This window comes from Balearica regulorum, chromosome 3, assembly GCF_011004875.1.
Source record: "Balearica regulorum gibbericeps isolate bBalReg1 chromosome 3, bBalReg1.pri, whole genome shotgun sequence".
NCBI lineage: Eukaryota > Metazoa > Chordata > Aves > Gruiformes > Gruidae > Balearica > Balearica regulorum.
Genome location: NC_046186.1, coordinates 83,497,642 through 83,513,493, shown reverse-complemented (window position 1 = coordinate 83,513,493; position 15,852 = coordinate 83,497,642). Strand labels below are relative to the sequence as shown.

At 36.3% G+C, this 15,852-nt stretch overlaps 1 protein-coding gene across 4 annotated transcripts in view; it reads left to right on the top strand.

The window, feature by feature from the left end:
* The window catches only part of LYST (lysosomal trafficking regulator), an 86,678-nt gene that overhangs the window by 54,094 nt on the left and 16,732 nt on the right, over positions 1 to 15,852 (top strand). For all 4 annotated transcript variants that reach the window (XM_075748740.1, XM_075748738.1, XM_075748739.1 and 1 more), the window contains exons 24-40: positions 357 to 534; positions 1,437 to 1,606; positions 2,887 to 3,117; positions 4,044 to 4,210; positions 4,635 to 4,787; positions 6,162 to 6,353; positions 6,987 to 7,165; positions 8,347 to 8,553; positions 9,847 to 10,023; positions 10,510 to 10,586; positions 11,539 to 11,727; positions 12,471 to 12,616; positions 12,694 to 12,790; positions 13,430 to 13,491; positions 13,832 to 13,887; positions 14,916 to 15,068; positions 15,411 to 15,655. In XM_075748740.1, the coding sequence (XP_075604855.1) occupies positions 357 to 534; positions 1,437 to 1,606; positions 2,887 to 3,117; positions 4,044 to 4,210; positions 4,635 to 4,787; positions 6,162 to 6,353; positions 6,987 to 7,165; positions 8,347 to 8,553; positions 9,847 to 10,023; positions 10,510 to 10,586; positions 11,539 to 11,727; positions 12,471 to 12,616; positions 12,694 to 12,790; positions 13,430 to 13,491; positions 13,832 to 13,887; positions 14,916 to 15,068; positions 15,411 to 15,655 (2,679 nt within the window). The remainder of the gene's footprint in view (positions 1 to 356; positions 535 to 1,436; positions 1,607 to 2,886; positions 3,118 to 4,043; positions 4,211 to 4,634; positions 4,788 to 6,161; positions 6,354 to 6,986; positions 7,166 to 8,346; positions 8,554 to 9,846; positions 10,024 to 10,509; positions 10,587 to 11,538; positions 11,728 to 12,470; positions 12,617 to 12,693; positions 12,791 to 13,429; positions 13,492 to 13,831; positions 13,888 to 14,915; positions 15,069 to 15,410; positions 15,656 to 15,852) is intronic.

Sequence of the window (15,852 nt, the reverse complement as noted above, 5' to 3'; positions counted from 1 at the left end):
AACAAAAGAAGAAATTAGCAGTAGCTCAGTATATGAGCTTTAATTTCACAGTTCTTGGTCTTGATTACTATTCTACAAAAATTGGAAGCCTGTAAATTAAGGACATGTTTTCAGTGGTAGGAGTGGGAGCTTGTTATGCTAGATTACAAAAAAATCTCAAGTAGTTCTGGTCAGATTATCCTTTTTGCTATCTGCCATCCAAAAATAAGTGTTAATGAAGAGTGGCAATGGTATTGAGGAAATATTTGCCAGATTTCCTTCTCCTCCCTGCCCAAGAGTACCTAACAATTATGCTTTTTCTAATGTTTCCCTTTGTAGACAATAAATTGTGTTAAAACATATTCCTCTGGTTTCAGATGTACAGAAGACTGTCTTGTGCTTATCTGTTGTGGATTATATGACCTCTTGCGTGGAGTTCTCCTAATCCTACCAGATATGATGCTAGAAGATGTGATGGACAAACTTATCCAACCTGATTATCTTATAGTTCTTGTGAACCACCCATCACCTCTCATACAACAAGGCGTCATTAAAGTAGGCCTATATAAAATGTGTTCAGCTAAAAAGTTGTGACCTAGCTTAGCTAACATGTTGGAAACATGAAATTTTGTTAATATTTTTGTAACTTTGTTTTTTTCTAGTTTTCTAGGTTTACTTCTGAATTTTCAGATGTTTCCACCCCCATAGATTCAAACAACACAAACATAGAGTCTTTCAATAGATAAATATAGTCTGTGATCTAAGCCAGAGGGCCTAGGAGTATGTGACAGCATTACTGATGTTAAATGGAAGCAACAATGCACAAAAAGCTGGTGACCATCTCTTCAACATGAAACCTAGATCCACTGTGTTAAACTGAGGTGCAAGCAAAGCTTTAACTTCTGACACGGTTGACTTTCAGTTATTCTGGGGAGTCATCCACACATTTGTGACCTGAACATGGACTTGAGGCTTCAAAATGTTTTCAGAGATTTTTGTAGTATTGACAAAGACAATGTTCCTGGATGATAACATTATGTAGATAAAAAACTTTGAGTAGATTTGTATTTTAATTTGAAGAAGAATAAGATTATGTGGCTTTACTAACAAAATGATCCAAAAAATTGTGCATGTACTTTTATACACACAGAAGTGTAGGATTTAACAAGTATGAAAAGTTGGAATGTATTTATGCATTCTGTAACTGTTATGTGTGTGATTTCATTCCACCCCCCCCCAAACTTGACTTAAAACCTAAGAGTCTTCAGATTAGAAGGATAAAGTCAGCTGGTGGCAAGGGCAGTGTAGATTGCAGTTGCAATAGTGCAATTGATGTTTTTAATCTGCAATTTTAAAAATTTTTATTTCAAGCTGTTCAAATCAGATAAAAATTTAATTTTCAAGGCAATTATATTAAACATTTAAATCTTACATCATAATTATGTGTTTATTTTTAGTTGTTGGATGCCTATTTCAACAGAGCAAGGAGGGAGCAGAAGGAGAAATTCTTAAAGAATCGTGGCTTCTCCTTGCTGGCCAACCAGCTGTACCTTCACCAGGGGACTCAAGAAGTTGTGGAGTGCTTTTTGGAAATGCTCTTTGGCCGCTCTGTTGGCTTGGATGAAGAGTAAGTAATGCTTTGCTTTTACATCCTGTAACTTAATATTTGAACTACAAGCAGTGCACTTTGCTGCTGGAAGCAAGGATGTGATAGCTTTCTAATTTCTATTCTCTTCCTAGTAGTCAACAACCTTAAATTCCTTCAAAACTGTTTTGAAATATTTTGCTTCTAGTTTTAACATTTAAATGTTAAACTATAAGCAACTTCATCTGATGGGTGTTGTCAGCTGGGATCTTCTAAACCCTCAGCTCTTCTGAGGGCCTCAGAAGCCTTTGCACTTTAAATGTCGTGTAATCAGTTTAACTCTTCCTGTTCTTTCTGATCCTGCATGAAACTGATTTATATCCTTAGAAGTTTTAAGGAGTAGTCACTAGACTTATGCTACTTATCCCACAGATACACCATTTCCTTGAACCAAAGAGTCACCTCATATTGATGGGAAAGGAGATTACCTTTAAGCAGACAATTATCTAAGTAAATTATTTTTAGAATTAGTATGACTGTTTAATGATTGTGCAGGGAGAACCTTTATCTAACTGTAGTCAGCAGTGCAAAAAGCTCCTTCTCAGCTCCTGTCTCTGCAGGATTAGTAGCCAAATTACTTCTTGCCTGTTGGCCTGCTCTTCAGCGCCCCTCCCCCAATATTCTTATTTAATTGCAAGACCTAAACCTGGCTGCTTAACTAGCCCCAAAGCAGAGAGCTCAGGATTGATCATGGGGCTGAAAATGTAACTCTTATGGCTCAGATTCTTTTAGGATTATGTATAGTAGTTGTGTGATATGCTGATAACCTTAGAATAGTAATCCAATTTATTAATGCACAAGTAATACAAGGTGTGAGGCACTATTCCAAGTTCTACAATCACAATGAGCCAGAAGTTGTCAAACCTGCTGTCAGTCAGTATATTATATTGATGCCAGGCTGTATCTGGTTTCTTGATACTGTGTCAGTTGTAATATGTAGTACTGGAAAGATGATGAGTCATATTTTTCTACACTGATTAAAAAAACCCTCTGTTTTAATGAAATCTATATTGTAGACGGTAGGTAGCTGAAGCTTCAGATACACTTTTTAGACACTTTATTTCCCTATGGCTCTTTGAAGTGTTTATTTTGCTCTTCTTTCCTTTGGTAGACAGGCATTGTTCCTACAATGAAATGTAGGAAGTTGTCGTCTACATCTTTGTCAAAATACTGGCATAGACTGGTATTCCGGTTGCATATACTAGTTGCATATACCAGGTTGCTATTTTAAGGATGTCTCTTCTTTATGCTTATTTTAATAGATTTGATCTGGAAGATGTCAAGAATGTTGGACTCTTTCAAAAATGGTGTGTCATTCCTGTTCTGGGTCTTGTAGAGAACTCGCTATATGATAATGTTCTTCTGCATAAGTGCTTCTGTCTCCTGCTGCAAATCATAAATTCCTGCTCAAAAGTTGCAGACCTGCTGCTTGATAATGGTTTGCTCTATGTGTTATGTAATACACTGGCTGCTCTCAACGGACTGGAAACAAAGTGAGTATTCTATCAGTTGCTATAAAACAGCTCGGGCACAGCCTTAAGCCTAGCAAAAATTACTGTGTTGCATTTGTTCTGCTTTCTAAAATGATCAGAGAACATGTATGAAATAACACTGGTTTTGAGGTTTTTGGCTTTAATTATATGTGTAAGTGAAAGTTAATGTTTAGCTCTTCAGTCAAGCAATGGAATACACTGGATATAAAATGTTCTTTCTGTACCTTTAAGTTTTTAAGTGAAACAACATTTTGAAATGCGAGTTTGTCACATCGTGTACACTTTGCATGCATTTCCTAATAATACTCACCTGAATAGTAAGAAAAGGGCCCAGGAGATGGTAGCATTATACTGAATCTGTAGCCAATGTCAGAGCTGCAGGAAAAGTCTGTCCTGTGCTGCCTGTGATTTAATATTTGAGATTTTGAGTAACTTGAATGACTTCATTAATTACAAACATTCTGTACTTTAAGAAAGATTACACAGTGAAGGAGAGGTGTATTTTTGTTAATTTATTTCATTAATTGGTATCCTGAAGAAATAGACAGATTTTCTTTTTACCCCAGTATAGTTTTAATTCAGTATGGCTACAAAATTACATTATCCAATTTTTTTTTGAGAAATACAGGATTTCAGCTGTGATCTTTAGCTTAAAAATCTGATAATAATACATTATTGCTTTTCAAATACAATTGTTATCTTAATGTCAGAATGTGTCAAAGATTTGCAGACATCCAATCTGCAAAAGTTAACACAAAAGAGCTGTGTTTAGTTACAATTTCCTAGCCTTTAGCAGTAGCATTTTTCTATGAAGTACAATATATACTGTTAGGTAGGGTTGGCAAGGGGAATAGTAATGGGTCTTTGTTACAGGTTACAATCTACTAGAATTGTCATGTTTCTGGTAACTACAACTTTGTTTGCAGCATTCCCTTGAATGACTACAAGTTACTTGCATGCGATATACAACAGCTGCTGGTAGCAGTTGCAATTCATGCCTGCAGCTCCTCAGGTTCTCAATATTTTCGTGTTATTGAAGACCTCATTGTGCTGCTGGGTCATCTTCAAAATAGTAAAAATGCAAGGATGCAAAGTAAGTTATCTGCTTATTTTTGGGGTCACGGGACTGGAGAAGTAAATCCCTTCCCCATTGATTTTTTTTTTTTTTCGTTTGTTTAATATTCCTGCTGAGGGAGAAGGGGGAGTTTTCTGGTGACAGATCTTCTTTCTCTTCTAAGTGGTTCTCAAAGTAGTATTTTCCTCAGGAGCCTGCCTTGTGGTAAAGAATTGTGTACTGCTAATCTGAACAAACAGTGACTGTAAAAGTTCATTAAGGGTATTTAAATGGAAATGTTGTATACAGTTTCATTTAGCTTATTTCAGAGTAATCAAATTCAATGGCTCTTCAATGAGAACTCACTTGTGTACTGTCTGTATCTGTGGAATAGCGAAGTAACTTTCTACGTGACTTCCTTGTAAAGAAAGAATGTCATGTGTCCTTTTATGTCCCTCTGTAGATATGGCAGTTGTTCTACAGCTAAGAGTTCTTCAAGCAGCTATTGAGTTAATAAAAACTACAGCAAACCAAGATGCTCAGGAGCAGGCCAGTTCAGTCCCATCACCATCTCCACCACATCGGGCAATGTTTCAAAAGCGTAAAGGCATTGCTGGTGAGTAGCAAAAGTGCAGTATTCTTGTACTTTCTCCTGTATATATTACTTTCAAACTGCAATTTCAGTGATACAACAAATGAGGTCTGTCACTTTGCTTTTTCTCTGAATTGGCTTTATAAATCAATATATATTAGAATAGTGTAGCCTGTACCCATTTTGAACTTGTGGAATTTTTGTATTAGGAGGCAGTGGAGTATGAAAACGAAACCTCAGTCACCTTATTCTCACTGCAGTGTCTAAAGCCAGATATTATTACCTTCTTTTGAGATTCTCTTCAATTCAAAGTTGCTTAGTAAAGATGTTTTAAAAGTACTTCGTAGTGGTTTTGATAGCCAACTTCACCACAGTAAGGAAATACCAAAATAAAGTTAGTGCTGGTAACTTTGACATGGCTCTGATGTGGGGATTGCTTTGTTACACAACTTTTAATTGGTGATCATACTGAAGTAAATACCTGGCGCTCCAAATTAATAGTTGGGAGGGCAAGATGCGTAGATTCCACTGTGGTTGTACTTGTAAAATATTTGTGCAGTTCTAGCTTTATCAGTAGTATTTTTCTCTGTATTTGATAGCTTGTGAATCGTTTTGTAAAGGTTTTGGAGTCTTCTGGCTGGAAATTGATTTTGTATATCTCACATAAATGAAGCTGCATTTAAGACTTTGTAGAAGATATAACTTAACTTGATATGTATTTGAGTTGTTTAAAACACCAAAACAAACCGCTGACTATGTTTCTCTCGATATCGTCAGCTTTCGTAGGCCTCTCTCCATCAGCCTAGTAAATGCAGTGATAATATTTTTATATTAGTGAATCTGGTAAGGCACTAAAGATAAATAAAATATATAGTTATTTCTGAAAGAAGCAAATACAGTTAAGGTCCACCAGTTAATTTCAATAAAATTTTAAGAAATATTATAAGAAATATTATAAGTTTGAAATACTACTACTATCAAAACTAGTAGCAACAGGTATGGTACAAAATGTGTTTAAGCTGTTAATGTAACTGACTCCTCATTTGTGCTGATATAGCTAGTTTCTGATATGCAATAATTTTTTGTTGTATAATTAATTTTTAATCCTTTAAAAACAGAAGAATAACTTTTAGAATCTGCTTTACATAAAAATATGCAAGCTGTACAATAAATCTGATCTTGAGACTAAATCGTATCACTTGAATTTTATATATTCAAATAGAAAAACTCTTGAAAGAGAGACAAACACTCAAATGATGCTTATATTCCTTCAATATTAATGTATTTCAAATTTTTTGTTTCTTTAAATGATGTGAACGCTTTGGATGAAAGCAGTTGCTGAGTGCTTAGTTTTTTGTGCATTGTAGTAGGATGCTATTAATGCTTCTCCATTTAAAGGCTCCAGAAAGTTTTCACTTGCTCAGTCTGATGCTCTACTGATGAAAATGCGCTCACTAGCAAGTGAAGAATTCAACATGATGATGCAGCGGAGAATGAGCCAAGAAAATCCCATCCAAGCCACTGAGACGGAGTTTGTGCAGAGGTTACAGAGGCTAACTGTTCTAGCTGTTAACAGGCTCATTTATTTAGGTAGGGTTTCTTTTTGCTAATTTCTGTTTTGATAGAGCTAGTATAGTGCTGTATGAAAAATGGATTCTTGCTTTGAGTGTTGAAGTGTTTGAGAAGAAAATAATACCGTACTGGTTTAATGGATTTAATCTTAAAACATCGTTCTGCCAGTGATTTGTCTCACAGTATTATGTAACTGACAATCTGGATACAGTTTTTTATCTGAATGAACTGAACAAGTTATTTTAATTCTGCGTTAGTCCATTCATGTGTTAACAGCCTGAATTATTACCTGAAGATTTAACTCTGCCAAAGGGAGCATCTGCTCTCTTAAATGCATGCATTTGCACGTTTCTGTGAAATGGCTACATTTGTTAGGAAGACTTCATGACTTTGGGGGCTAGTTCAAATTCCACAGAAGCAAGAGAACCAGTTTAACATGTGGGACAAAGAATTAAAATGGCTCTGTGATTAACTGTAAATGCTGAATAAATTGGTTCATGAGGGAATTGAAATAAGGAATACTTTGAGATTTAAAATAAAGTATGGTAAGTATAGTAGTAAAGGCAATACTTGATTTAATGCCAAATAAAGGATCATAGGATTATCTTGCTTGAGATGGTACTCATCAATATGTGCCTCTTAAATTTTAAGCATCTACTGAAGAGTGCCTTGATGTACTGGGTATAACAGAAACCACAAGTCAAAGCAGACTTGCAGCATCCCAGCTGGAAGTTCCTGAAGAGGAAGGCCAGCAAGAACTGTCTAACAGAACAAATCCTTTTCTTAAAGAAATGTTCAAAATGTTGGTGGAAGGAATCAAAGTATCCATTGTAAGTAATTAGATGTGTCCACATTAAAGTATATTTCATAAGGTTCCTTTATTAGGAACTTTTTATGCATGAAGTCTTCTGTCCATAAATGCTTTTCTCACTGCCTTTCTCAATTCAGCTGTGGCATTAAAAACCCTCTTCAGCTTCTCAGTTATTCTGCAGTTGTAAAATAATAAATGTATCTGTTCTGAATTTTACCTTAACATTGAGCAAAATTCTACTTCTCGAACAAGCACGCAAAAGTTAAATAAGCATCTGTATTCTGTGTCCGTAATTTTGCTTTGCCTCCTAAACCTCAAAGGTTTAGGTTTGGTGCCTATAAAACAAGGCCTGCTGTGCATCCACAGATGATGGAGAGTTTGAGCAATTTGTGTCTATAATAGTTATTAAAGTTGGTGATGTAATCGGGGAGGGAAACTCTCTTTTTTTTTTTTTTTTAATTGTTGCCAAAGGGCAAGTGTTTTCTTTTCTAGCATACAGGTGTTAGCTTGTCAAGCTTTCCAAGATGATCAGGTTTTGCTTGGGTAATTTGAAATGGTTTTACTTAAACGGTAAACTTTACTTACTGCTTCTTGCCTCTGTATTTCTCTTAGGTGATCTTTATAAAAAGTAGCTCAACCTAATTTTCTTTCTAGCTCTGGAAAATTAAGTTTGCTAGGTCTGTTATCTCTCCATCATGCCATACTTGTAATACTTTTCAAGGATGGCAGGTTGCTTTTTGTGAGCACAAGCACCTCAATCCAATGTCTGGTTTCTAATCTTTTGAGGTAATCCATTCAGAAACTAGTGATTAATGTAGACAGGCAATTCATTAAAATAAGCAACCCAAATAAACTTTTTTTTCCCAACTGTCTACATCACAATTTTCACTTTTTGGATTGTTGTATAGTCCCTCTAACTGAATATCCAATTTAGCTAGGAGTTGCATTCCTAATATTGGCAGATTGAGGGGGAAGAAATGCTCATTTTATTAGAATGAACAAACCCTTCTTCCATTTCTAGTTGAATACCTTCTAAATCACAATAATAATCAGTAAACTAAAATTAAACTCTTTATTTTCGTAGAGAAGTCTGTGTTGTCTTACATTTTGATCATATTAACTGTGTTTTTGTAATGTGAAAAATTTGGTAAAAGAAAGTCCTAACCCTGCAGTATTTAAAAAATTGTCTGTTGTACTTAGGGCACCAGCAGAATGAGCACACCGAAGCAGCAGTGGAAGAGAATCCTCTTGTCATGTAAGGACACGTTCCGTACGCAACTTGGGAGGCTTCTTGTGCACAACTTGTCTCCATCAAGGCCACTGCAAGAGAGAAGGCAGGCTTTGGAGATGGTACATGAAGTAAACCATCAAGAGATTATGCGGGACTGTCTTAGCCCAAATTTGCAAGTAAGCTCAAGAGTGAGAGAAGTCTGTAAAACTTGTATTCAATGTTTTTGTTTAAATTTTACAATTATTTAGAACACTGTGTGGCTAAAGATGTTCACAAAGCTGTCATACAAAATGCCTGTGTGTACTTCTGCAATTGCTATATTATCCTGAGGGCAGATAGTTTTGTAAGAGGCAAGATAGGATTATGTCTGGGTACGTTGACTCTGTAGCACATCAAACATCACATCTCCTGTGTAGTGCAGAAACAAAAGGTGGTACTAGTTTTAATGTGAAGAATTTTACTGAGGGTGCTAGAAGTTAAGGTACCCTGAAAAAGCAGATTAATGAAGGAATTATCCTTGCCTTGGAACTCTAACTGCAGACTTCCTGAAACTTGTAACAACTGATTACCACTAGATTTTTAAGAGGCAGTCAGTCCTCAATCAAAGCAGTACTCTATCTTTTCTTATTTAGCCTTTATTAATTCTTAACATGGGGTTGAATATTCTATGTTCTTAACTCAAATAGCTGAACAGTTTCTCCCTGCTTTTCTGGGTCTGTCAGGAAAAAGCTTTTTTGATTGTACTCTATGTTCATGCAAGCTTGAGAGAAAGCATTTCTTAGAGCCATGATTGGGTGGGAGTATTGATATTTGAGATCATCAGGAACTGCAAGAATGAAATAAATGATGTAAGACTTGCCACAGTTTGAGTCACTGTACACTAAGGAGTGGAAGTACTTACTGGATGAACCTATGACTTAACACATTTCTGATCACATATACATTATTCAGTTAAATTAACACTTTTACCAGTAAGCAAAGAGCTGATACGCTAGCAATGGCTTCTTTGGGGAGTGTCATGTTGAGTGCATTTATGGCCTGTGCCTGCTTAACTTCACTATCTGACAGCTCTGATTTTGATTAATCAAACAAGGTGTAGCATTCTTGGCAGGCAAAATTAGGAGTCTGTGGCACATTATTTCCTTGATGTATGAACAAGGCTGCAGGGGCTGAGTATTTGGAAAAGAAACTTAGCTTTCCTGTAAGCTGTTTGAAAAGTCACAAGGTGCTGGGGGAAGTTTTGTCATGTGGAGGATTAAATTCAGCATGTTTCTAGTTTTGTAGAAGTTTTTATCTTCAAACATTAAAGCAGCCGTTTTCTTTAAATCACAGAAAAATTAGTAGAAGATATGTCCAGGCTGACTAGAAAAGGGAATAAAGTTGAAAGAAAAAACTGCTCAGTGTTGTATTGTGGAAATGAGAATGGCCATACATCTTTTTTCCCCTCTTTCCTTCTTTTCATCTTCTAGCATGGACCTAAATTAGTGCTCTATTTATATGAGTTAATGCACAATCACAGTGATGAAATGACCAAAGAACAAAAAAGAGCAGCAGGAGACTTTGTGAATACATTAAAATGTTGTGGCTATAAGTGCATTCCCTTGAGCCCACGACCAAAACCAGATCTACTAAAAGCTTTGAAAGAGGTTTGTGAATAAAAACTTTACTTCAAAAACTGGGTGTATTTGAGATAATTGTCTGTTATGTGGGGTCAGAGTTTTACTGCAGATAGCAGTTTTGTTTGCTTGGTGCATGGCTGATGCTTTTGGGGATTCTCTTTGGGTTCTGAATATTTCTGTCACATATTCAATGCTTCACAACAAGCTGACATGTTAATGCTTCTTGGTTAAGCATAGTACTTAACCCAGGCAAACGTGAGAGTTCATATTAAACTACTAGTATCTCTCATGGTCAGGAAAAAAAAATTTATGGTTCCTTGCAAAAAATATAAAATTATATCTAAATATTATAAAACTACAGTAACTGAAAGGAAGTCTTGATGGTTTTAAGTGCTGTGAAGATACCAGTTGAACAGTTTTGTCAGTCTTCCTTTTTTAAATTGGCATATCCTTTAGCCTGTTCTTCTTTTGTCCATCTGAAAAAAAAAAATAATGTAGAAAACTTCCATTCAGGATCAGAAGAAATACGAGATGGAAGAAGGTGTAAACAAAGCTGCTTGGGAGAAGACAATGGCTAATAATAGGCAAAAGTAAGTGCCTGCAAGGACTCTGTAAGAATGTACTCTGTTCAGCATACCCCATTGCAAAATTGCCTATATGACTATTATAGATGTTTTTTCAAATTAGTAGCACTGCTAGCTTTCATTTTTTTATTTTACCATTATAAAACCAGTTTGATTGTAGGGATATGCATTTTGATAGGTTGTGTAATAAATGGCATTGTGTGAATTTCAGAATACTGTACCATTTTATGCACATTTTTCATCTCACCCTTAGTTTTACAGCTGTTGTACCTGTCCAATCACCTCTCTGGTTGCTGTGGTCTGGGCAACTAAATGTAAGGCAAATGTCCCTGCAACTAACCCTGATCTTCAATGAATAAAATATCATTATATTCAGCATAGTATCTGAACACTTTTGTGAGCTACGTGGACTGCTGCTACTTGGTGTAATGTAAATTTTGGTAGCTTGTGGTAGATTAAGAGGTTCTTTCCATTAATTTACATTTCAGGCTTTGCCATAAAAATCGGATCTGAGATGCACACACAACATACTTCAATGTAGGCAGCTGTAGTGGCTGTACAGGTCAGCTTAGTCAAGTCTGTCCCAATAAGTGATAAGACTTTACTGTGGTGAATAACTGAAGAGATTTGAGCACTGATAAATTTCTGTTCTTACTTCAGATTTTAATTGTAATGAGTATACATTAATTAGTGAAGCACGCTGATATGTAGCCATTTATTTTCTGATTGGCTTGTTGTGTTTTTGGCCACAAGTAACAGCTTTTGTGAAGGCTAAGAAGTAAAAGGTAATTATGACTCTCATGAAAATCAGATAGGCTAAGTTGCTCTGCATCTGCTGTAACAGGAACTATGGATATCTACTGCCAAACTGATTGGTTTTTGGAGGGATTTTTGGTGTCTTGCCTTCCCTTTTCAGTGTGTTTATTTGACATTTTAAAACACAACTCTTTTTCCTCAGTCTCTTTCAACGTCTGGATACAAAATCTAAAGACATTTCTAAAATAGCTGGAGACATCACACAAGCTGTGTCTCTGTCACAAGGAATGGAAAGGAAGAAAGTCATCCAGCACATCAGGGGAATGTATAAGGCAGAGCTAAGTGCCAGCAGACATTGGCAGGAACTTGTTCAGCAGCTTACCCATGATCGGTAAGTTGTTCTGTTATCTCAGTGAAAAAGCAAGAGACGCACAATGCCTGATATGTGCTTCTCATTCTGCTTAGAGGCACATGAAATGTAGATGATATTAAAATTAGAATTACTTACTTTTGCTAATCATCTGATGGTTAAAGACTTGTAAAATACTTGATTTATTCTTTTGTTTTTTAGGACGAGTAGCAGAGTAGCAAGTAGTATTTCTATGTCATTTAGACAGGTTTTTTGTCAGATACGTTTTGCTGTGCCTAATAGAAGGAAGAACGTCTTCGTATATTGCATTACATTGATGGAGTAACAAAACATTTCTGAGTAATGTCATTCACATTAGCATCCAGATACTGTGTTTGCTAATCTGCATAGAAAAAAAGATGTTAGGTATTGACAAGAAACCACACAAAGATATTTTTACCACTGCAGAACTAGTATTATGTCGTGTTTGCAGCAACTGAGGTTTCAAAATGAAGTATTGGATGCATTGTATTGCTGCTTTCATCAGAATTAGTAACTTCAAGAGCAGTCTTACAGTAGTAGCTCATAAGTAGTCAGTCAGTGAGATGACTTATGAAAATAAACTACAGAATTCAGTCTTCTGATACTTTTTCAGAAATAATTGCCCAGTGTCCTACTGTGAAACTTCTGCCTTTCTACTATTTAAAGAAAAACAGAATGAATAAGCATACATACTGCCTCTGCTGCCAAACTCTAACATATTTTGGTTGTTTATTTTTTTTCAGAGCACTCTGGTATGACCCCGTCTATTACCCAACTTCTTGGCAACTGGATCCAACAGAGGGCCCAAACAGAGAGAGGCGCCGCTTGCAGAGGTGCTACCTAACTATTCCAAACAAGTACCTTCTCCCAGACAGGCAGAAGCAGGAAGGTAATTATAACATCATCTAGGATTATATCTGAGTTGTACTGACTACTGGTGCCTTATTATTTGTGGGTTTTTTATAGGTGTAATAAAAACTCCATTATCTTATCTATTTGAAGACAAAACACATTCTTCTCATTCTTCTACTGTAAAGGACAAAGCTGCGAGTGAACATATAAGGTAGGGTTTGGGTAACACCTCCCTTTCCCACCTTCTCCCATTCCAGTGAAATGGTTCTCACTTTTTTTTTTCTAAATAAACATTAAAAAAAAATAAAGTGAGATAAGAGAAAAATGTCAAAAATGGTAGGCTTTTTGCTATATTCATAAGCAAAAGATCAGAGCTACCAACATGTACATTTTCTCCATGACTTCAAAAGTCAGTAAAAGTAAATACCATCTGGTGTGATATGGGGATGGGACTTCTGTGGGATAACCTGATGGATTTCTTTACTTATTCATCACTTAGATACCTAAGACAAGCAGTGCTGCTAGATCTGGTAGGTCTTTCCATCAGTGTTCAAAAGCAAATTGCGTTTTCATCCTTTCTACTTCTACCATTGTGTTACTCAACTCTGCAGTTGTGTCAATTTACCACCTATTACAGGCACTAATACTGCCTAAAATAACCGCAGAGAACACACAAAGAAATAAACGCAAATACACTAGTGTTCTATTTTCCTTCCTTGTGATTTGAACCATTAAATTCATGGTGTTGAAAAGTCTGTCTTCAACTGTAGCCTTTGAGGCTGTTAGTTTTAGGTGTGTGCCAAAAGGTACGTAAAATCCATAAGCAATAATACGCTTCGAAATATTTCAGAGTTAATCGAAGATGTATAAGTGTAGCACCTTCTAGAGAGACTGCTGGTGAACTGTTGCTAGGTAAGTAGAATTTTCAGTCCTCATAAATATCTCTTTTGTATAAGATTCTGCTGTATATATAAACTTGGCTGATTTCTTTTAAAGTAATTGAGCTGTTGCCTGGCTTCTTATGGATTATATGGATTACTTTATAGATCAGTTTTGCCTTTCTTTCCTACTGTTTGCATGATTGCCATTTGCACTGTAGTGAAGTTTTAAAGCTGCAGACCACTTGCTAAAAGATGTGGAATGACAGATTCTGTTTCTGTCAAGCACTTTCTTGCCCAGGTACTACTCTTGTTTATATAATGCTAAGATGCATTATACAAATAGTAGTTTTAGTGACTATTTTTTCCTGCAGGAAAATGTGGCATGTATTTTGTTGAAGACAATGCTTCAGACACAATTGAAAATTCAGTAAGTACTACAGTGTATTGTCCAGCTTTAATTTTTCCAAACTATGACTATGAATAGCTTTTGTCTACTGCCACCAAGATTGCCGGAGTACTAGAGTTAAAGCTCTCTGGATAAGGCCAGGCAAACTGATTGGTTTGGGTTCAGTGTTGCTTCTGTTGCCCCTGGCTGTGGAATGGGTGGTCATAGCAGAAAACAGGAAGGATGTTGGCTTGGGGCTGGGAGAGAATGAGGAGGAGGTGATGTGGGGAGGCCTCTGCACCTTGCTCCGAGTTCATCAGTGTAAGTGTGCAGAGCTTGCTTTGGTCTGCATCTGAGAACTTGCATTACTGGAAGCTGGAGCACTAATAAGTACAGAAACTCAGGAGTGTAGGAATTGTGGTGTACTCCACAGCATCTGATTCTTGACTTTTCCATTATATGGGATGTTCTAGCTCCCCCTTATCCTATACAAGAGAGGACTGTTTCATGGAGGAAACTGGAACTGACCTTATTCTTCTGATTTACAAAGGCTCTGATATATTATTTAAGTTTATATGTATAGCAGACATTAAAAAAAAAAAAACCAACCAAACAACCAAGATATGGGCTATACTGCTGAAAGCTTTAAACTATTTTCAGGGAGCTCTTCCTTGCATCCACAAAGCTCCTGTGGTTTAAGATGTTACCATCTGTTTTGCTACTTTGTCCTTCATAGAACTGTGAGAATTAGGATTCATGGCAAAGCTTTGCTTGCTCTGGTTGGCTGGCCAATATTTTGGCTTAAGAGCCAGTGGAAATATGGCAGTGTGCGCTAGTGTTGGATAGGGAACTGGAGCAGCTGAGGAGCATGCACGATGTTCTGCCCACTGCCTTGAGGAGAGTGGAGGATGGGAAATGTATATGAAGAAAATCACAACAATGTCTTAAAGCATTGCAGCAAAATCAGTTTGCCTTACAATATGCTGTATGGGTATAAACCAGCCACATTGAAGGGTTTCTTGTTTGGAAAATCTAGTTTTTAAAATAACTTTCATTTGCAAATTCTTCAGAGTTTTCATGGAGAAACTGAACCGGCATCATTTTCTTGGACCTATGAGGAAATTAAGGAAGTTCATAAGCGCTGGTGGCAGTTAAGAGACAATGCTGTGGAAATATTTCTAACAAATGGCAGAACTTTACTCTTGGCTTTTGATAATACAAAGGTAATGTGGCACTGATGCATGATAATATATCAAAGTGTTTTGCTGTGTCTTCATAACATGTACATTCATGTATTAGTTTTTAAGGAGACCTGTTGCATGGGCTAATCACATTCTGCCTAATACCTTTGAAAAAAACTTTGCTCAGCTGGACTTCTAAACAGACACGATCATGTTGTAAAACACATCTCTGATGTATTAAGAGACTAAAGAATTTTAGTAATACTAAACATTATTCCATTACATCATATAGCTGGAAATTTATAAAATGAGAGAAACTTACTAAGTCTTGGTAGTTTGAAGCTTTTTAAATTATATGATTAAATCTATGATATTTTCTTCTAGGTCCGCGATGATGTGTACCACAACATCTTAACTAACAATTTGCCTAACCTTTTGGAATATGGAAACATTACTGCTTTGACCCACCTGTGGTGCACAGGACAGATTACTAACTTTGAGTATCTGACTCATTTAAACAAACATGCGGGCCGTTCCTTCAATGATCTCATGCAATATCCAGTATTTCCTTTTATCCTTTCTGACTACACCAATGAAACGCTGGACCTAAATGATCAATCAATATATAGGTAATATGAAATGTTTGAAACTGGGTATTTCCAAATACTTGAACTGATCATCCAGTATAGCTTTTTAACTTGTTTGTACTAAACAGCACACATACATGAATGGAACTGTTCAGGGACAAGCCTCATCCGTAATAACTTGGGCATTTTACAATAAGTGTCTGCTTCACCTCAGATGTTTAAACAAAATGCCTAGTATT